The following is a 19,623-nucleotide window of genomic DNA, read 5'->3' on the forward strand; positions in this document are numbered from 1 at the left end:
AGGGAGGACTCGCTGTGCATTTCTTCGAAAGTTAACAAGATAATCACCTACAAACATTTGTTTGTTTGCGCAACATTATAGTAAAGGTGTGTCTCAGTTGAACTTTTCCTTAATAAATACACTTTAGTGGTCAAATCAGCTGCATTTCTCCTGGGCAGCGTGATGAAATGCAGCTCATTTGTTGTTTGCTCCAGGAGTTCTGTAAGGCAAGCCAAGTGTCTCATTAATAGCCACTTTTACCTATTAATGAGATACTTGGCTTGCCATATGAATGGAGCACCCTCTCGTGGCTGAAAATGGTAGTGTTCACTATTTTCTATGTCAGAATGAATAAAATCGTCAGATCTCAGTCAAAATTGGGTTATGATATGGGGGGAAAAAACAAGTCGCTTCGCTGTATACGTCAAAGTACTTGCAAATTTATGCAAAAAGGTGTGACTTAGATGGCGAAAAATACGGCACTTTAGTTTTGTAACTGCCAAGCTGTTGTGAGTGTCCTACAAGCGGAGTCACTGCTGAATTTATCTGTGTGCGTGCAAGCTGCTGATATTACAGACTTTAAAGAAGAGTCTCATATGGGGTCGAACCACCTTCCAGCCCTTGGCCAGAAGAGCCTCCTCCCAGCCCTAACCTGCCTCCTGCTCCTCAGGCCGCCCGCCCACCAGTACCAGCCCCCCTCACTCGCGCACCCTCTTCTCTCTCATGCGGTGTGCCATTCCCTCCCTCTCACCACACTTCCTCAGAGTGGTCAGAAAACCTCTCTACATCCTTCCACCTCCCTCTTATTTACTGAGCTCGTCCATTCTAACTTCCACACATTTACTCCAAGCTTGAAGCTGCTGTTTCTTTCTCCAGAAACTTCATTTTTATTTCTCACCTTTTATTCTGGGTCTCGTGTGCCCCCCTCCCTCTGGTTTGTGTCTGGAGTCACTGGTGTCGGCTGTCTGCGAGTGAGTCCAACGATTCTGACAGGAGAAAAGACCGGAGACGAGTTTTCAGCACAATGAAAGTTCAGCTGCTGCTGCTGCTGGCCCTGGTTGGCCTTTTTTGCGCCTTCGCACGTGCAAGTAAGTGTAGTCTCTTTCACTGTCCTGCTGTTAGCACACTTTGTCCCGTCTCTGCCTCCATGTGCCCTCCATACACCACTCTTTGTTTGCTTTATCCTCTGCTGAATGAATCACTTGAGGCAGCGGATTCAAATGGAGGTGAAGGAGGCTCACTTTTACTACCTGTCCACTGATCGTTTATGTCCTCCTGCTAAAATGTGTAAACATCTGTATTTGTTGGGTTTGTGTAGAACATTTACTAAAATTGCATCAGGCCGTTTAGGCCCGTGTTCCAATATTTCACTTCCACCTCAGCTGACGATTACTGAATAAAAAAAAAAGCAAAATAATTCTGTAAACAAGGTATTATTGCAAAGAGAAAGCATTCACATAAACAGTGTTCTCATTTAACAGATAACCTGTCTTGCTTTGTAGGATTTCTCACTGTTTTCCCCACAATTTCACATTTCTGAACCCAGGCAGACAAAAGGAGAGGTTGGATTTGCTGCCATGAAGAGAAAAAGATGTAATAGCGGGAGCTGCCTTGTGTCTGTAAACTCCTGGCACTGCTAAAAAGAAGAAAGGAACATCCTTTGGAAGCCTCCCAAAACAGATCCCTTATGCAGGGAGGGGTGGCTCGTGGCTGTAAACTGTAATGTGCACTGTACACTTTTCTCCAGAAGCCTTCCTCTCATTTGATTTTCTGCAGTAGCAACTTTGCATCTGGGCTCTCTCCTCATCTTTATTCCAGCTGGAATCGTTTCCCTCGCTGTTTCTTTTGCCGTCTTCTTTGTGTTCACCTCGGCTCTCCGTCCTGGAGAAACAGACGGTCACCGGCAGCGTGAGTGGCTGAGGCGTGAGGGACCGGCAGGGCAGGACCATGCTGGTTTCGCTGTGTGTATTAATAGTGAGAGACTCTATATTTAAGAAGGTCATATGGAAGGGAGAAAGGACGGAGAGACGCTGGGAGCTCTGCGAGTCGCCCCACCCATCCTGTCCTGCATCTTGGTAAACCGTTGGACGCGCCACCCTTTGGCGTTTACCCATCTTTGGAGGGGTGTCAACCTTTGCCACTTAAAATCCCCCTCTCTTGCCTCTCCCCCCTTTTGTTTGCCAGCCCTCCTCCTTTCTACACCTCTCTGTACCCCTTTCTTTTCAAAACCACCTTTATTTACGGATTACACACTTTTATATTCATACATATTTTCTGCCCCCGTCACCGTCTTTCAGCCTGATGAGCTTAACTCAAGAAGCTGGTGTAGAAGCCAGAGAAAAAAGTGAATTTGAAATATATTTACCAGCAGATGGACTTGACCATTTAATAGAGATTTTTTTTTTTTCAGGAAAATGTGGTTAAACTCTCAGAATAATGTTTAATCCTGGTGGCTGCCCTTAAGAGAAACAAAAAAAGTCACTCAGGCCTTATCCTTACTTCACAAGTGGACACGTTCCATCTTAATTTAACTACTATGTATCCTGTAAACGCCTCTTTTCTTTTACTCCTGGCCCCAACCACTACCCAGGTCTCCCTCCTAATGAGTTCTGTCTGCCTCACTGGCCCAATTACATCCTGATCACATCTGGCCACTGAGGTCAGTGCCTTTTGTTCATGCCTGCTTTTAGAAATTATTCAGATGTTGAGCTCTGACACATTCCATTAAAGCAGAAACACGAGGAGGAGCAAGCTAGTTCAGTTCAAATGAGTCTCTTTTTGACAATATGGAGGAAGTGCTCCGTCATACTTGCAAAGGTTTCTACAAGCAGGAAGAAAAATCTGTTCAGGAAAGAGGTTGCAGAGGTCGTTTGAGTCCCGATGCTCTGAAACTGCAGAAGCTTTTGCCAATTTTGGCTATAATCAGAAGCAGAGTACCTCAAACCACTTTAAGGAGAATATTTTTTAGGTCTTTTCTGTGAGCATGAAAGGTAAAACGTCATCTTTAGTCCTTATGTGCACTGCCACCTAAAACGTAAAAAAAATAAAGGACACGGAAAGCAGCACTTATCGACTCCGAGTGTTTCTATTGTGGGAGTTGAAGGTCATCAAAATTAGAGACGCACTAAAAGAGCCTTGCTTGAAAGTAAAACAATGATGTTTGAGGCATTATCTGAGAACAAAAGAAGAGAACTAGAAGAATAACTTTTTTTTTTTAGCTGTTACTGCAGTAGTTGTGTGTTTGACCATTCCTGATCTGGTTCATTACTTTGTCAAAATGCAACTGAACCTGGAGGGCACGAGATTACAGGACCACTTGATCTGATGCCAGTTTCTGCCCCTTGTGATGAAATCCAGATGGGTTCTGCTGAAAGTCCTTATCTAGACGAGGAGGAGAATAAACACCAGCTCCTACATCATGCATGCTCATTATATTGCGTTTGTGATAAGGCTTTTTGAGAATTTTCCACTTTGGCCTATCCCTCGTTAGAAATCTCCAGTGAGCTTTACGCTGTACGCCCCAGTATCTTTAGAGATGTCACCTACTGGTTTTGTGGGGGAGGGCATGTGATACGGCCTCTCATATTAGTGCTACGTCAGGAACAGGGTGTCTGTATCTTTATCATGGCCCTCCTTAAGCGTCATAAAAACATTCTCGGCCTCCAAAGGTGGATTCACTCACACTCCCCTCACAGCGTCTTTCCCTCCCACACTGAGCTGTGAATTTACACACACACACATACACACACGCACAAACATGCACACAGGGGGCCTCAGAGGCGGCTGATTGAGATTGTATCTGTGGATGGAAGCTGCTTCCTCCTGTCTGTTGTTTTGAGCTTCCCTCCTACCTTAACTCTTAATATAACTGTACTTCTGTCAGGAAAGCAACATCCTCACATGGGTGCCTCATTTCAGTTCAACCTTTATTTAAACAGATAAGTCACATTGAGCCTCGAAGACTCATTTACAAGTGAGACCTGTTTGGACAGACAATAAAAAGTGGTGAAAAATGACACACATGGTTTGGAGACAAAAAAAATCCTGACACGCTCTTAATCTTTGGTTGAAGGTCAACAGCGTGATAATGAAAAATAATCTCGCACACGAGCACATAATGATGCCGACATTACGAGGACGGTGAACAGTCAGAGACAACACACAGAGCCACTAAGTCATGTCCTGCCAAGTATTTATATTTTATTTCTTTTGCTGTATTTGTTTAAACGTTCTTCACTAAAGGAGTCATTTTCAGATTAGGGTCACCCTTCCCTTCCGGTGCACCTGGATCACTTCAGGGAAACTGTAAAACCATAATCGTTCGTGGTCACAGGTTTAACGTGATGCGTTAGCATTAAAGCACCTTTTGCGTCCATCGTTTACATAAGCAGTTGGACCTTAATAGTTTTTTGTTATTGATATAATCCATAGATTCACACACTTTTAATATGAACTGAATGGTATAATGTTAAAGATAAAAGTACTTCAGTGTCCTGCTCAAAATACTGCAAAAAATAACTGTTTTACTAATTTGCCATCCATCCATCCATTATGTTACCTGCTTCCTCCTTTTTGGGTCGTGGAGGTCACTGGTGCCCATATCCAGCCATCACTGTATGAGAGGTGGGGGGTGGGGGGGTGGGGGGGACACCCTGGACAGGTCTCCAGTCCATAACAAGGACAAAGAGACAAACAAGACAAACAACCAGTCACTCTCTCACTCACACCTAGGGATAATTTAGAGTTATCAATCAGCCTAACATGCATGTTTTTGGTCTGTGGGAGGAAACCAGAGTACCAGGAGAAAACCCACGCATGCACGGAGAGAACATGTAAGCTACCCAGAAGGGCCCCTGGACCAGGATTTGAACCGGGGACCTGCTCGTTGAGAGGCAGCAGCTCTACTAGTTATGCCACCGTGCTGCCCGTTTTACTAATATACCAATTTTTAAAACTCAGATTAAAAAGTACTTAAAATACAGACAAAACTAGATACAGGACATCCTTGGAAAAGAGATTAATAACCTCAATGCATTTCTTAAAGGTTTAAATAAATAAAGATAAAAACGATCATATCAAACAATAAAAGCTACACAAAATAGCACAAAGAAGAAGGCCAATCAAATACAGAAACACTGACAAGATCTTCAGCTTTGGTTTGAAGCTTTTATGTGCATTTGCCTTCCTGTCTTCCTGAGGAATGCAGTTCCCCATGGGATCGGACAACAAACACACAATCCCCTCGTGTTTTCAGGGAGAGGGCCAACTAAAACGTCTTGATCAGAAGACCTTAGAAGAAGATTTAGAAATGAATTCTGAATTCGATCAGAAGCCAATATAGAGACGCCAGCTCTGTAGTGATATGACAGAAAAACTTAGTGAGAAGTCCTTTTGGACATGTGGACAATCTTCGCCTAATCTGAAATAGAAAGAGTTGTAATCCTCAAAGCATGAATATAAAATAACTTTGAATTATCATTTCTAATCACTGGGAAGGTAGAAAGTGCAATTTAGTTACTATAACTGGACAGCACACCTAATATTTTATCACCTTTTCGTTGGTATTAAAAAATGAGACCCACATTTCCAGAAGATGATTTCATGTGAACAGCTGACGATCCCAGCTTTTCAGGAAAAATCGAACATTTCTGGCCAAATATCTGATTTTTATTTGACTCTGATTTAGCTGAAGATCTCAGTCAAATATTTGAGTATATTATCTACATTTCACCAGGCTCTAAGAAAAATATTGCAACCGAGATGACTCTCGCCTACTACCACGCAAATTTTAACTCCACATCTGTAAAGTGAACTGATTTATAACAATGTTTACGTGCACTGATTACTTCCTGTGAGTTTCATTGAAACCTGTTGATCGATTCATGGGATATTTGATCAAACGCTGACACGTGATCAGCTGATTTTCATGGTGGAGGCTATTCTAGATATGTTGGTAGACGTGCTCACCTGACCTCAGGGGTCAAATTCTTGCCTATATATGAACATAAGCAGCATTATCTCCCTTCATATCCACACAGCTCTTCTGTATGAAAAGACAGATAATTACATTATCTCATATCTCATACGTTATGTAATTACGAGAAACTGGGGGCAAAAACGTGCAACTATCACAAAATTACCAGTGATCGTCGAAATGTTGCGAAACAGATGCAAAAACATGGAAATTGCAATGAAATGTCAAAAACCAGAGAAGCAATAGCTTTAAAAGTGTTAGCTACGATTTCTTTACTTTCAGAATTTGGCAGGCATTTTTCATGTTTTTGTGTCCGTTTCACTTCAGTTGGACATTAGCAGCGTTTTGCACGCTTGTACAGGTTTTTGCGTCAGTTTTGCTGATTTTGGACTTTGGTATGCATTTTCCATGTTTTAACCATTCACAAGTTTCACATTTCACAAGTTTTGCAGATTGGCTGACATTTTCTATGTTTTTGCAGGTTTTCCACCTGCAAACACATAGAAATTGCAATCTATCGTAAAAAAAAAAAATGAAAAAAAATGGAGAAACCGACTCAAAAACATGGAAAATGCAATCTATTGTTAGAAGTCCTAGAAAAACCTGTAAAAGCATGGAAAATGCCACTAATATCCAAATAAAGTGAAACAGACACAAAAACATGAGAAATGACAGCCATTTTTCAAAAGTAGAGAAACTCGGGCAAAAACCTGCAAAGATATTGAAATTACCACCAAATAATCCCCAGTTTCTCATAATTACATCTAAATCATGTTACAGCCTCTCAGATTGGAATCACCGTGTCCAAAGAGTCTGTCCTCCACTTTTATGATTTCCTTCTGCCCTACTCTCCAGTCGTCTCCTCTTCATGGATTCAGTCGTCTCAAAGGCTTCACCAGCAACAAACCTATAATCTCAGGGAGTGTCGGAGTCATGAAGAGAGATGGGCAAGAAGCAGATTAGAAGGAAAAAACAAAACAGGATGTAGGTTTCAAAGAGGTAGCTCTCTAATGCAGTTTTAACCCAGAGGGGTCTGTTTGAGAACACTGCGCTAATTGTGGGAATCGGACACATAATGAAACAATTGTCGTTGGGAGGGTTGGGTGGTTACACATAGTGTGCAGCCATACACTGTGAAGCGCAGACGATTATATCATTGCTTACAGACGTGCACCCCCCCCCCCCCCCAATGGTTCTGCAGCAGTGGGAACAAATGTTTTGTTATATTTACCCTGCCTGCCGCTAATGAAACCACTGCAGGTCATTCAGGGTTATTTTTGCTCCCACAAAAAGTCCTTTTGTTATTTCAAGTAGGATGCAGTGGAGATGGAGAGACCGTGATGTCAGTGGCTAAGTTTAGACAACACTTCTCTGCTATAAAATGAAAGAACGTCTTGAGGGATGAGTAGATTTAAAAAGACTTTACTTTTCCAAAGAGAAGATGAAGCCATTTCTAGCCAACTACTTTTTTTTGGTCAGTGGAAAGTTGATTGCAGACTGTAATTTTGGTGCCCCGCTGAAGTCTGCCTCCTCACTTTTCAAGCAGTGTTGTCCTGGCTTGGCCTTCAGTTGTGGCTGGAGCTGCACTGAACGTTGGAAAATGGAGTGAGCGTTATTAGAGGGAAATGATTAGGTTGAAACGAGGTCAGGCTTTCACATTTATGTCTTTATACAGCTGGGAAGCCACTCTTCAGACAAAACTCACCATTACACAAGAAACAACAAGAAAAACTTGAAGTAGACTGATTTATTTTACATTGGGTTTCAGACACCTTTCAGTATATTTAATGCCTTATTGCATCAGCTCCTTCTTGCTTTAGTTGCTAAGGGTTAACAAAACTGTGCTTTTCTTACGTTTGAGCTTCTTCCACAGGAAATGAGGCAGAGGATGTGGCATTCCACTGCACAAAGACACAAATTTTAAAGACAGGATGGAGCGGGTGGAGGAACTGAAGGAGGATGTACATTTTGGGAGGTCGCTGGGTGGGGTGTACAACGCTGCCATGGTAACCTTGGTGATGGGGCAATTGTTTTCAGAGAGCGCGCAGGCTTTTTATCGCACCCATCTTTGCGAACTTGAGAACCCCTGTGTCAGATGCCATTTTGATTTGACAACTGTGACGATTCAGATCGGGCGAGGACAATGGATCAGCCTGCTTCAGTGTGTTGCTGCTATCATTTGAAATTCTAATTCATTCTTCTTTCATAATGCTGTGAAGTTATGGGAACATAACCAGATATCATAAAAGTGTGCGCAGCTGTCTTGCCTGTAAAGGTTATGAGCAGTGGTGGAGTCTGCATTTTTGTAGTGGGTATACCGCGGTAAAGTTTTAAGTTGGACACCGTTGAAGCCACGGAGCGCGAATGTCCAAGGTAAAACTAACTTTACCGTGGTCGGTCCGTATGCTGTGCTTAGAAACCAAAGTATACCAGTTAGTACAATGTGATCGTCAATTTATTTTCATTTTTAGGCATATTTACGATTTCCAAATTTCTCTGAATAAATCAGGGGAGTCAAACTCTGTTACAAAAGGGGGCCAAAATTAAAAACTTGGTCCAAGCCAAGGGCCGATATCAGTCAACACGTTAACTCCAGTCAGCTAGCCGACGTGTTTTCTTGGTTGCAGGTTCATCAACAAGAGTTTAATTGGTCCCATTTAATGTTCTCTGTTGCTCTTTCCACATCAAAATGAAAGATTACTGAAAAGTCCAACCTTTTTTCTGGCCTCAAATTTTACAAACTGTCCTGAGAGGTCTGCCCTAAATGAAGTAGTTAGTAGTTTTTAAAGCTAATTGAGAAACAATAATAAAATATAAAAAAACGTTTAAAATATCTTAGAGGGCCAGATATGATGTTAACGAGGGCCAGATTTGGCCCACGGGCCTTGACTTTGACACATGTGGAATAAACGAACAACAATCTTTGCACAACAGTTGTCTTTGTATTAAAAACGTGTTATTGAATTTATAAAACCGTATCAAAGCAAAACAGGTTCAAGTATTAACTAAGTACAGAAGTATTAATTATACAATAATTTGCTGGATAAGCAAATGTAATAAACAAGTGCTGATAGATTGTTATGGAAGAGTTTAACTACCATTTAACATATCAATGACACGCGTCTAATGACATGTCATGTGTCATGGGCACTTTTAAGTGGGTATACTGAAATTCTTAAGCTTTTCTAGTGGGTGTACTCAGTATACCCGCATACCACGTAGACTACACCACTGGTTATGAGAAGAAACGTTTCACCGAATGCTGAGCTCTTTACAAACACACAAGCAACAAAACCAGCAGCTTACCCTTTAGTTATTCTGTGGCCACAGTGTGGAGTAAAACTTACGCATGAAACCTCACATCCACTCTGCCAGGATAAAGGATTTGCATTAAAAATCATTTTTCTTATTATTGGTCTCCTCAGGCCCCACAGGACTTTACAGCACTGCGACAGGAGCCGAAGTCACCTCTGCAACTAAAACTGCAACAGAGGATGCTGAAGTTACCGATCCTCCTCCCACCGCACCACACACTGCACCTGAAGTTGCAGATACAACTGCACCGTCTACCGATGTCAGTACCGAAGAGAGCACAGTTGAACACGAGCCTTCCACTGATACATGGACCGCATCATCGGAACCGAACACTTTGACGCCTGCCGGCGAGACGGCAGCTCCCACAGAGGAGACCTCGACTACTACTTCACCTGCTGCCGAGGAGACCACGACTCCTGCTGCAGCTCCCACCGAGGAGTCCACAACTCCAAGTCCACCCGAGGAGTCCACAACTCCAAGTCCACCCGAGGAGACCACAACTCCCACGGAGATCGAAACGCTTACTGATCCTGTAGAGGATGAGGTCCAAACTAACATCATAGAGAAGAGCTTCACGAGCGAAGAGGTGACCGTTGAAGAAAGCAGCGAGGGTGAGAAACAGATTAGTTGAACTGATTTACAGGAATTAATACAGTAAAAAAAAAAATAGAATCTAAGGGACATTTTAAAAAAAGTGTAGTTTTAAAATAAATTAAATGACAAATGGACTTTCTTTCACAGAAGGCTTGAGCTCTGGACAGATAGTCGGGATTGTGATCGGTGCCATCGTGGCTGTGGTGATCATCATCGCTGTGGTGTTTGCCTTTGTGAGGAGGATGGGCAAATACTCGTAAGTGTTGGATCATTTAATTATCCTATCATCAATTGGTTAAATAAATAAACCCAAACAGGACATGAGAAGATCTTTCTTAGCTCAGGTTTAATCTTGCAAGATGGAGCAGCAGTTGAACAAACGAGCATCAAGATGTTACATCGCACTTCCTCTCCAAGTCCTGCTCACAGGGAAAGAGTTAACAAAAGCTTAAAAACCAGTTATCAGACAGGCGAGGTCAAGACAACTCTGCTTCACAGCTTAGGGTCTTGAGTTTATCATGTGAAAGGCTCCATGCTCCTGCAGGCTCCACTTTGCCAAGACAGAACAACTCTAACACACACACATGCTTATATAACATTTGATATTAGTAGGTGAAAAACATCCATGACCTTTACATCCCTATCAGTAAGTACCCCTCCTCTCTGAGAGGACATACATGTGTACATACAGCACACACTGACAACATGAACCAGCTGTGAATGATACATTCATCCAGTCACCCCATCTAGCTTCCTTTGAATATCGAGCCAAGCTGCACAAGCATTTAGTCACAATTTCCACAGTCCCATGACATCATAGATAATGATGTCATGGGACTTGTTGGTCTGTGTGATAAGATGATGTTGAATGCCCAACACAAACTGTGCAACATTTCAACCGTAGATGGTCTCAGGGTGGTAAAAGTATTTAATGTTAACCCAGAAAACAAAAGATCACTTCCAAGTAATTCTACAAAACACACCGTCTCCTGTGAGAATATGAACATTATATACAACTAGATAAATTGCATGCAGTGTGAATTCTTATTGCTTAAGCAGTTGCTGAACAGAACAGCTGAAATTAGCTAAAAATAGCTGAAATGTAGCTGAAATGGAAGAACAAGCCTAAGTTAGCAGAACAAAACAGAAATAACACATTTGCTGAATTAGATTTAAATAAACAGAGATGAGCACAAAAATTAGGAAATAAGCTAATAAAAAAGAAGCAGAAATTAGAAAAAAAAGGCTGAAAATAACTGAAAAGGCAGAAAGAAGCTTAAATTACCAGAAGGAAGTGGAATGAGCTAAAAATGTGGAATTAGCTGGAAAAGCTAAATTAAGCTCAAAACAGCTAAAAGGTAGCTGAAATGGCAGAAGTAAGCTGAAAGGAGCATACTAAACTGAAATTAGCAGAAAGAAGTAAATTAGGCTGAAAGTAACAGAAAGCTTGAATTAATCTGAAAACAGCTGAAAGCAGCTAAGAAATGCCATTAAAAAGTAGCATAAAGTTCAAAAAGCTTAAATTAGCAGAAGAACGCAGAAAGAACACATGTTTGCTGAAAGAAGCAGAAATTACCAAAAAAAGTGGAAATTATTAAAAAAAAGCTGAAATTAGGAACAACAGTGACAAAAAAAAATAATCTGAAAAGTAACTAAAAAGGAAGCTTAAATTACCAGAAGGAAACTGAGAGAGCATATTTTCACTGAATTAGGCTGAAAAAAGTTAAATAAGTGCAAAAAATGTGGAATTAGTTGAAAAAGCTTAATTTAGCATAAACAGCTAAATAGTAACTGAAATAGTAGAAAAGGCTGAGACTTGCAGAAATAAGTTAAAAAATGTTGTAGTTGGCAGAAAGAACCTGAAAGCAGCACAAAACTGCTGAAAAAAACCCCAGCTGAAAAAAATAGATGAAAGTAGCTGAAAAATGGTTAAATTTGCACAAGGAAGCTGAAAGAAGCTGAACCAGAACAAAATATGAAAGGAGCAGAAAAATGTTGTAAACAGGTCTAAATAATGGAAGGATGTAAAATGAACTTAATACATTTTGTATGAGACCAAAAAAAAAAAAAAAAAAAATGGCAGAAAAGGCTCAAAATGTCAAAAAAGCTAAAGTTGCACCAATACCAAATGTTGTAGCACTGTTCTCCTGAAGCAGCTGAAGGTTTTGATGTATGATTTGTTGAAATAGCACAACTACTGTGGAACGAGAAAGATGCCGAACAACGTACAGAAGAAAAATAGATCACATTCGTGTGAATACTTCATAAGCATTTACACTATTATGTTTTGAACTCCAAGAGCAAAAAGTCAAAGCAAAAAACAAGACTATGGTTTCTGTGAATTTATCATTTTATTCTCTCCTCATCAGTTTAACAAGGTTCTCTCGTCAAAACTGGCCAAACATGTTTGCATCCGTCCTTTAACTGACACACAGTCTTCTGCTCTGGAGTGAAGAATCAGGCATTCATGGTGACAAGTGGCTCTCTTTGACCTGAAAATGATTTTGTTTATTGACTCAGCGTCAGTGTGCGTGGCCAGTGGTCATCATGTAGGCTGGTGTTATACTAGAAGACTGGTTTTATCCTCAGAAACAGAGGACTTGTGTTTGTTGGAAGTGCGACTGCAAACCAGGTTGTCTTGCTTTGCATTTTAGAAACTAAAACTATTTTCTGCAATTATTGATATTAATATGAATATTCCACAACGTCATTCTGAAATCCTGATGTTTACATGTGCTAAAACAGGAAATTGAGTCTAAAAGCTTACATATAATAACTTTTTAGGGAGGGGTCACCATTACATTTGAATTATTTTGATAAAATATATAAATCTGTTACCGTATTTTTTGGACTATAAGGTGCAATATGAGTGAACGGGCCTGTTTTCATACATAAGGCGCACTGAATTATAAGCCTCACTGTCGATTTTTGAGAAAATTAAAGGATTTTAGGTGCGCCTTATAGTCCGAAAAATATAGTAATTTAACTACCAGTATTCATTATTTTTGTTTACTTGCATGTGCCTTCAAGGGGCAAAAAAAAGATCAGAAAGAACATGTTAACTTACACAAATAGAATATTTTTCTGCCTAGATGTTCTGATTGGTTTCCTGGTTTTCTCCCACAGACCTTGAGGAAAAAGCCGAGCAAGCAGCAGGATCGTGTAAAGTTCTGGAAATTTTAAACTACTGAACTGTGATGTTGGTTTTGATCCCATTTGAATAGATATATAAAAAGCACAAAACCAGAACTAAACTAATCTAAGATGGAGTCTGAACTGGTGCCAAACAAAGAGGAGCAGGAAGGTTTGTTTGTGTTGATGTATGTGATGCATGTACTGTACTGTTTGCGAGACAAGAGGGGCGCACGAGCCAACATCCTCATGCCCACCCGCCACCTCTCACATGTTAAGGAGCTGCTGACACTAAAGGCTACGCCTTCCCCCAATCCCTTGAAAACAACAAAACCAAGTGACAGCAGACAAGTTTTTTTTTTTTTTTAAGCATTTTGTTGAATAAAAATGAAGAAACAGATTGTATGAGACATGCAGAGGGTGTTTCTGTCTGCTGAAGTGGTGGAGTGACTTGACTTTAATTGCTGTTAAAGCTGGAGAAAAGCATTTAAGTGAAGAAATGTGTGAAACGAACAAAGAGGCTGGAAATCTAAATCAGGAAATACTATTTTAAATCCACAAGATTCATGTATATACAACGCAGGGGCACTACTTAGCATACAGCAAATCACTTTCTCTCTTTCTTTTTTTTTTTTTTACAGTTGCATATAGGCTAGCTTTTTGATATTAAACACTGTATATACAGGAAGCTCTTTTTATAGCTAAAACATCCCAGAGCAGCAGCTCAGTTCCCCTTGCAGTCAGAATACCTGGCATGTCGGCTGATTGTACGAAGCACGGCGTTGTTCCGACGACACGTCTGCGCTCGGAGGTGATGCAGAGCAGAAAAGGCGCCCTCATTCGCAGGAGTACCACGACTTTCTGCTCACTTTAACACAGACTCATAAAAACTTAATGCATATCTGTGAAATTCAGCAGAAGGGTTTGCGCCACTGTTTGGTATTCTCTTGCTGGCGAGGAGGATTTTAACTTTTGAAGTGCTTTTTTTTTTTTTTTTTTAGTGGGACTCAATTTTTCTACTTTTTATTGCAAAACATCGACATGGATAGCCTTTACTTCCAGCAGTTAGCCACAACTATTGTAAGTCATGAAAATATAGTTCTTCTGTTGTTTTATTACCATCCCCGCAGTCATTAACCCTAGATTGTACACACATTTATATTTAATAGCTGCACTTAAATCTAGTGCACAGTTTAAAGCAGTATTGCCTGTTTTGTTACTTTTGCAACTGTAGCTGTGTTAAATTAGTGTTTTAAAAAAAATAACTCATAATGTGTCCTTATCTGCTTTTCAGAAAGTATTTAATTTGTGCACTGAATGAGTGGAGTAATGTTTAATGAATAGGCTTTAGACTCTGCAAATGTTTGCAATGAAATGTTTTTTTTTCTTCTGCTTCACCTTTTTTATGTCTTTGATTTATTTTTGCCATCTGATTCATTCAAACCTTTTATTTAAGTGCAGTTTTTGTTCATACTGTTTCAATAAAAATAAGAAAAATGACTTTATTTCATCAAACATTCTTCTTTGTATTTTGTAGCATGGAGACAGCTAAAAGTGAACACCAGCATTGTCGGATACTGTCCAGTATAAGGCAGCCACCTATTATTATCCACCTGACAATGGTTTCTTTACTTTATATCTTACTCTTCCATCAACTTTAACGTGGCCCAAACCTCAACGTGTACCCCCACAGATGTTATATTAAAACGACCGGCTCTGCACTGTGATGTGTGTTATTACTTTTATTAGTGTTTCGAGTTAACTTGGCGACATCATTAGCAAACAAAGACGCCATTTTTCTTAGGAATTTTTCATAGACTGTGGTTGCAAATCAAATATCCAAGATGGCCACATGAACTAAAAAGGAAAAATACTGTAAATCAGCCCTTTTTAGAGATATTAAGCTGAAATTTGGTAGTACAGTAGTCCCTCGCTACTTCACTGCGCGTTAATCGCGGACTCGCTCTATCATGGTTTTTCAAAATAAGATTGGACATGACACACAATTGGCTGATTGATGGCTGAGCTGCATGATCGGCATGGAATTTTTATTTAAAGTAAATTATTTTAAACTGTTTAGGACCTCCTGCACCTTTGTGCAGCCCGTACTGCAGGCTAAACTTCCTGCTGCAGCTGATCAGCTGTTCTCCGTGCTGAGCGGAGAAGTGGGCGTGACCAAGAACACTTGCAGGTGGCGAAGAGAAGAGGAGGCAGGGAGCTGAAATCATGACATTCTGTGCTCTTTGAGAGCGTTTAGAGTTTAGAAACATTGTTTAAAATATTGCAAGAGTGTGGGAAGTGTTTTAAATACCTTTATTTATATATATATATATATATACTAAAGTAAACTACTACTTGTATTACTATTCCTCCTTTGTGGTTTTTCACTTATTGCGGGGCTTCAGGGTACAGATCCCCAACAATAAATGAGGGACTACTGTAGCTGAGACCAATGCCCAGTAAATAATGAATTAAAAATTCAAGATGGCCACAAAAGCTCATTTAAATGGTTTCAATTCAGCTATTTTTACACATTTTTAGCTGTTTTTCTTAGTTCATATCTTAGCTCCTATTACTATTTTTCTTTTACATTTTATTGTTGGATGTAACTGGGACCCCGTGTACATAATTTCATTCCACCATATGTACCACGTGGTGAATGACAATAAAGAATCTCTGAAAACATAGAGCTGAAATTTAATGTGGTTATAGATGAGAACTTTCTCCATCACATACTGAATCCAAATCAAAAATCCAAGATGGCCACCATAGTTTAAAAGAAAAAAAAAACTATATCTCGTTGATTTTTTTTGTCATTTGAAGTTGAAATTGAGTTCGGTGGTAGCTGAGAGCGAACCCCAACACATAATACTGCCAAATCAAAATTTTAAAATGGCCGCCACGTGGCAGTCCCCATCAAAGTTTCTCCAGGAACTTTTTACTTACTCTCATTCTTGTGACCGTTACTCTCATGACTAAATTATTATTATTTTTTATTTCCAAAGTGAAGGAAGAAAACGTTAACAAGCTGCCCGGGGCAGTGTCCAACTGCCCTCTCTGCTTGGCCAAGTCAAACAGTGATTCAAAAAAAATGAAAAAAAAAAAAACGGAGGAAAGAAAATCCCCTTTCTAAGCAGACGAACAGCACCAAATATGGAGGACGCGTACGCTCAAGAACCGTTGAGACAGTTGGGCTCTCTGACAGCGAGGTGTGCTGTTTGTGCCATGTTGTGTTAAGCTGAGGCCAAACTCACAGAGATGCTGTGTCTGGCTTCTGGTCCTCCGTGTGGTTTTAGGCACCGACCCAACACACCTCCAACACCCCCACCCGAATCTCTCTACCCCTCCAGGGAGCTTCATAACTCCCATTTAGCTCTCTCTTTTTTCACCTCAGACTGGGAACAATGGAGTCTTTTGAGAGGGGCGAACGGAGAGGCCGTTGGGCTCACTCTTCCCTGCAGCACCGGGGGATTTCTGTACGTTGCTGGCGGGTGGAGTCACTTCCTGGGTGGGCCCAGCATTCATCATGTGCTTTTTACACACACAAGCCATAGAAATACTCCAATAAAGAGTAAATAATTAGCTGTGCAAATGAAAGCAGCCTATTAAAACAAACAAATAAACAAATGGAAAAAAAGGCATGTAGTAGTGAAATGTTGTTAAAGGTGCTGTTCTGGCACAGATTTGGTGATTTACTAAAACCACAATGTTAAGAGCAGATTTATTATATTATTAAGCATCCCTCAAACGATCTGACATCATAAAGTGAGAAGACTGAAAGTCTGTGATGGATAAATAACTATTTGTTTTGTTCTACTAAAGAACATCAATTTGTCTGTTTTTTTACTGTTCAGTCTGTGGCAAAAATAAAAAAATAAAAACTTTGAGCAGAGATGTTTTATATACAAACAAAAGTAAGAATTTTATTTATGCTGATGCCCGTTCAGCAGTATTAATTCTGAATTTACAAATAAAGCCCTGAGTGTGCAACAATAGTCGTACAAAGCTGACAATATCTGCTGAATTCAGTTACGAACACAATCATCCATCCACCCATCCATCCATCCATCCATCCATCCATCCATCCATCTGCTTTTTCCTTTGCGGGGGCCATTGTTGTCCATGTCCAGCCATCACTGTGCGAGAGGTGAGGGACATCCTGGACATGTCTCCAATCCATCACAGGGACATAGAGACAAATGAGACAAACAACCATTCACTCTCTCACTCACACCTAGGGACCATTCAGAGTTACCAATCAGCCTAACATGCATGTTTTTGGTGTGTGGGAGGAAACCGGAGTACTCGAAGAAACCCCACGCATGCACAGAAAGGCCCCCAGCTGGAATTTGATCCAGCAACCTTCTTGCTGAGAGGCAACAGCTCTGCCAACTGAGACACCGTTCAAAAGTAATGACTTTATGGACCAACTTTCAGTATTTTGAAGAAATGAACAAATAGGACACGATACAAGCAGCACGTTCAGAAATGATTTAATTGGAAACTCAGAGAGAGTTGGTACCAAGTCTTATGGAACATGAGATTTTTGTGTTTCCTCCTCAAATACACTGTAATGATTAATTTCAAAAAGAGGATTTGAGCATGTGCAAAGTGCCCAAGTCTGCTGTCTGAAACAAACAAGCACAAATCATCACCATGTGCTTCTCATTTTGGACTGAGGTGTTTTTGCTGATTTACTGGATTAAGATTTTGCCGAACATGGTGCTGCACATAATGTCCAAACATTCCCATTCCAGCCATTTCCATCTAAAAAGACACTTTCAGAAGTCCTCTGGTTGATTTCAGACATGAGTTAACCCTGAGCCATGCGTCGTCCTTCTAAAGAAGCCTTTTAAACCGTATGAAGTCTTTTCAGAATCATTTTAATATAAACTTAAACTTTTAACAGACTAAATCATCAGAATCTGAAACTTTACTTGAGTTTCTTGCCATTTCTTTGAGGATTGCACGCTTTTACATAAAGAACATTCTCACCTTGAATATATTAACTTTTTTAGTCATATAAAAAGGTTTTGGTGATTTGAACTAGGGATGCACAATATTGGATTTTTGGCCAATATTTGATATACCGATATGTTAAATCTTATTTAGTCGATAACCAATACCTATATTTTTAATATACTTTGTCAGAACATTCAGAACATAGCCCTCTTATTTAGGCTTATTTGCTACAAAAGTTGTGCAACAGCTGTAAGAGCTGGTGACATATGTTCAGTAACAGCCATATGATACGCAAATCACTTTAACTTATATTAAATGAAAAGTGTTAAATGTTATTTATTAGCATTAATCACCTGCGATGCTGTCTCACCTGTGGAGGCTTGTTCCAGGTTCCTATAGCTGCAGTGTGGGGAACTCTGCACTCCTGTGCATGAAGGACAGCCTGTTTAAGTTCAAAGTTTTTGTCTTTCCATTGTGCTGTAAGACTAATCACGCTAACGGGGCTAACACGACGTCCAAATGTCTGTGGTAAAACTCACCCAAGTGCTATTGGTTATTAGCTTCTCAATGACGTTGGAAATGACGGCTTGTAACTCGGGTAAGGCTACGTCGGAAAAATATCTCAGAATGGGGACGATGTAGCGAGGCTCAACGTAGTCCAAAAATCTTCAGAATCCGACATCCTCAATGAAAAAGACCTTCCACACCGCCGCCATTTTGAATTTTCCTCTCCGCCGTGATCAGTTCAGGTAGGCGCGCATGACGTCATCACATTGTGCTGGCGCTGCAGGCATCCTTGTCACTGGGTTTGTCGTATAAAAACAGCATCTTTTATATTGTTGAGTTATTTTGATGGAATGGCCGATGTCCAATATTTAACTTTAACGCTAATATCAGCTGATATCGATACCATGCCGATAATATCGTGCATCCCTAGTTTTAACATCAACGCATTTTTTGTTTAAACTTTTGGACGGCTTGCAAAGTTTTTAATTGTTAAGTCATAAACGAAACAATGTCTACAGCTTGGAAAAAAAATGGGGAACAATTTGAACAACTTTTACACAAGTTCTGCCAGAAGATATAAATTATGTTTGAGTAGAAAACACTAAATGTTTTCATTGGTTTAGTCCTGACTGCTCCCGTAACAGTCACCAGACAAACTGATAGTGGATTCCTGCAGTTTTTTATGTGATCTGGTTGACAGAAAACACCAAAATGTCTCCATAAAAACCATAAAAATCACCACAGACATTTTTGAACATCTCCCTCTTTTTGTCAGTAATATCCAAAAACACTAACCCACTCCCTGATTTCCTTTTCCTCCTTAGGGTCAAGGTTATGATAGGTGAGAGGCTTCCCTGTGTGTGCCTCAGCAATAAAAAGCTGCAGCAGCGCAGCACGTCTCCCACTGTGGGAGGACGCTGGGGAATGTGAGGAGAAACACAAACAGGACATAAAGACAACACGCCAGTGCCACACAGAAAGGCCTCAACCGGGCTCGGCCAACAACTGCTACGTGTTACTCGGCTTACAGCTAATCTTATCAGGACAGCTTGAGAACACACCCTCGCTTCAGTCGCTTTTCCAAAAATGAAACTGAATGTTTGAATACAAAAGAGAATGAAGAAAATGACTCTGGTGTTAACGAGGTTTTGTTTTTGTAC

The 19,623-nt window shown here is 40.4% G+C and overlaps 1 protein-coding gene across 2 annotated transcripts; it reads left to right on the forward strand.

Annotated features, from left to right (window-relative positions):
- The first annotated feature begins 838 nt into the window (after window positions 1-838).
- Window positions 839-13,607, forward strand: si:ch211-156j16.1 (uncharacterized protein LOC564557 homolog). Of its 2 annotated transcripts, none has more exons than XM_037684928.1 (4): window positions 839-1,067; window positions 9,379-9,879; window positions 10,010-10,118; window positions 12,989-13,607. In XM_037684928.1, the coding sequence occupies exons 1-4, from the start codon at window positions 1,004-1,006 to the stop codon at window positions 12,993-12,995; spliced, it is 681 nt and encodes a 226-aa protein (XP_037540856.1). In that variant the 5' UTR covers window positions 839-1,003; the 3' UTR covers window positions 12,996-13,607. The 2 variants fall into 2 exon arrangements, with proteins under 2 accessions (XP_037540856.1, XP_037540857.1); XM_037684929.1 differs by having other exon boundaries at window positions 10,013-10,118.
- The last annotated feature ends 6,016 nt before the right edge of the window (window positions 13,608-19,623 follow it).

This window comes from Nematolebias whitei, chromosome 11 (assembly GCF_014905685.2).
Source record: "Nematolebias whitei isolate Nwh7 chromosome 11, NemWhi1, whole genome shotgun sequence".
In the NCBI taxonomy this organism is placed as follows: domain Eukaryota; kingdom Metazoa; phylum Chordata; class Actinopteri; order Cyprinodontiformes; family Rivulidae; genus Nematolebias; species Nematolebias whitei.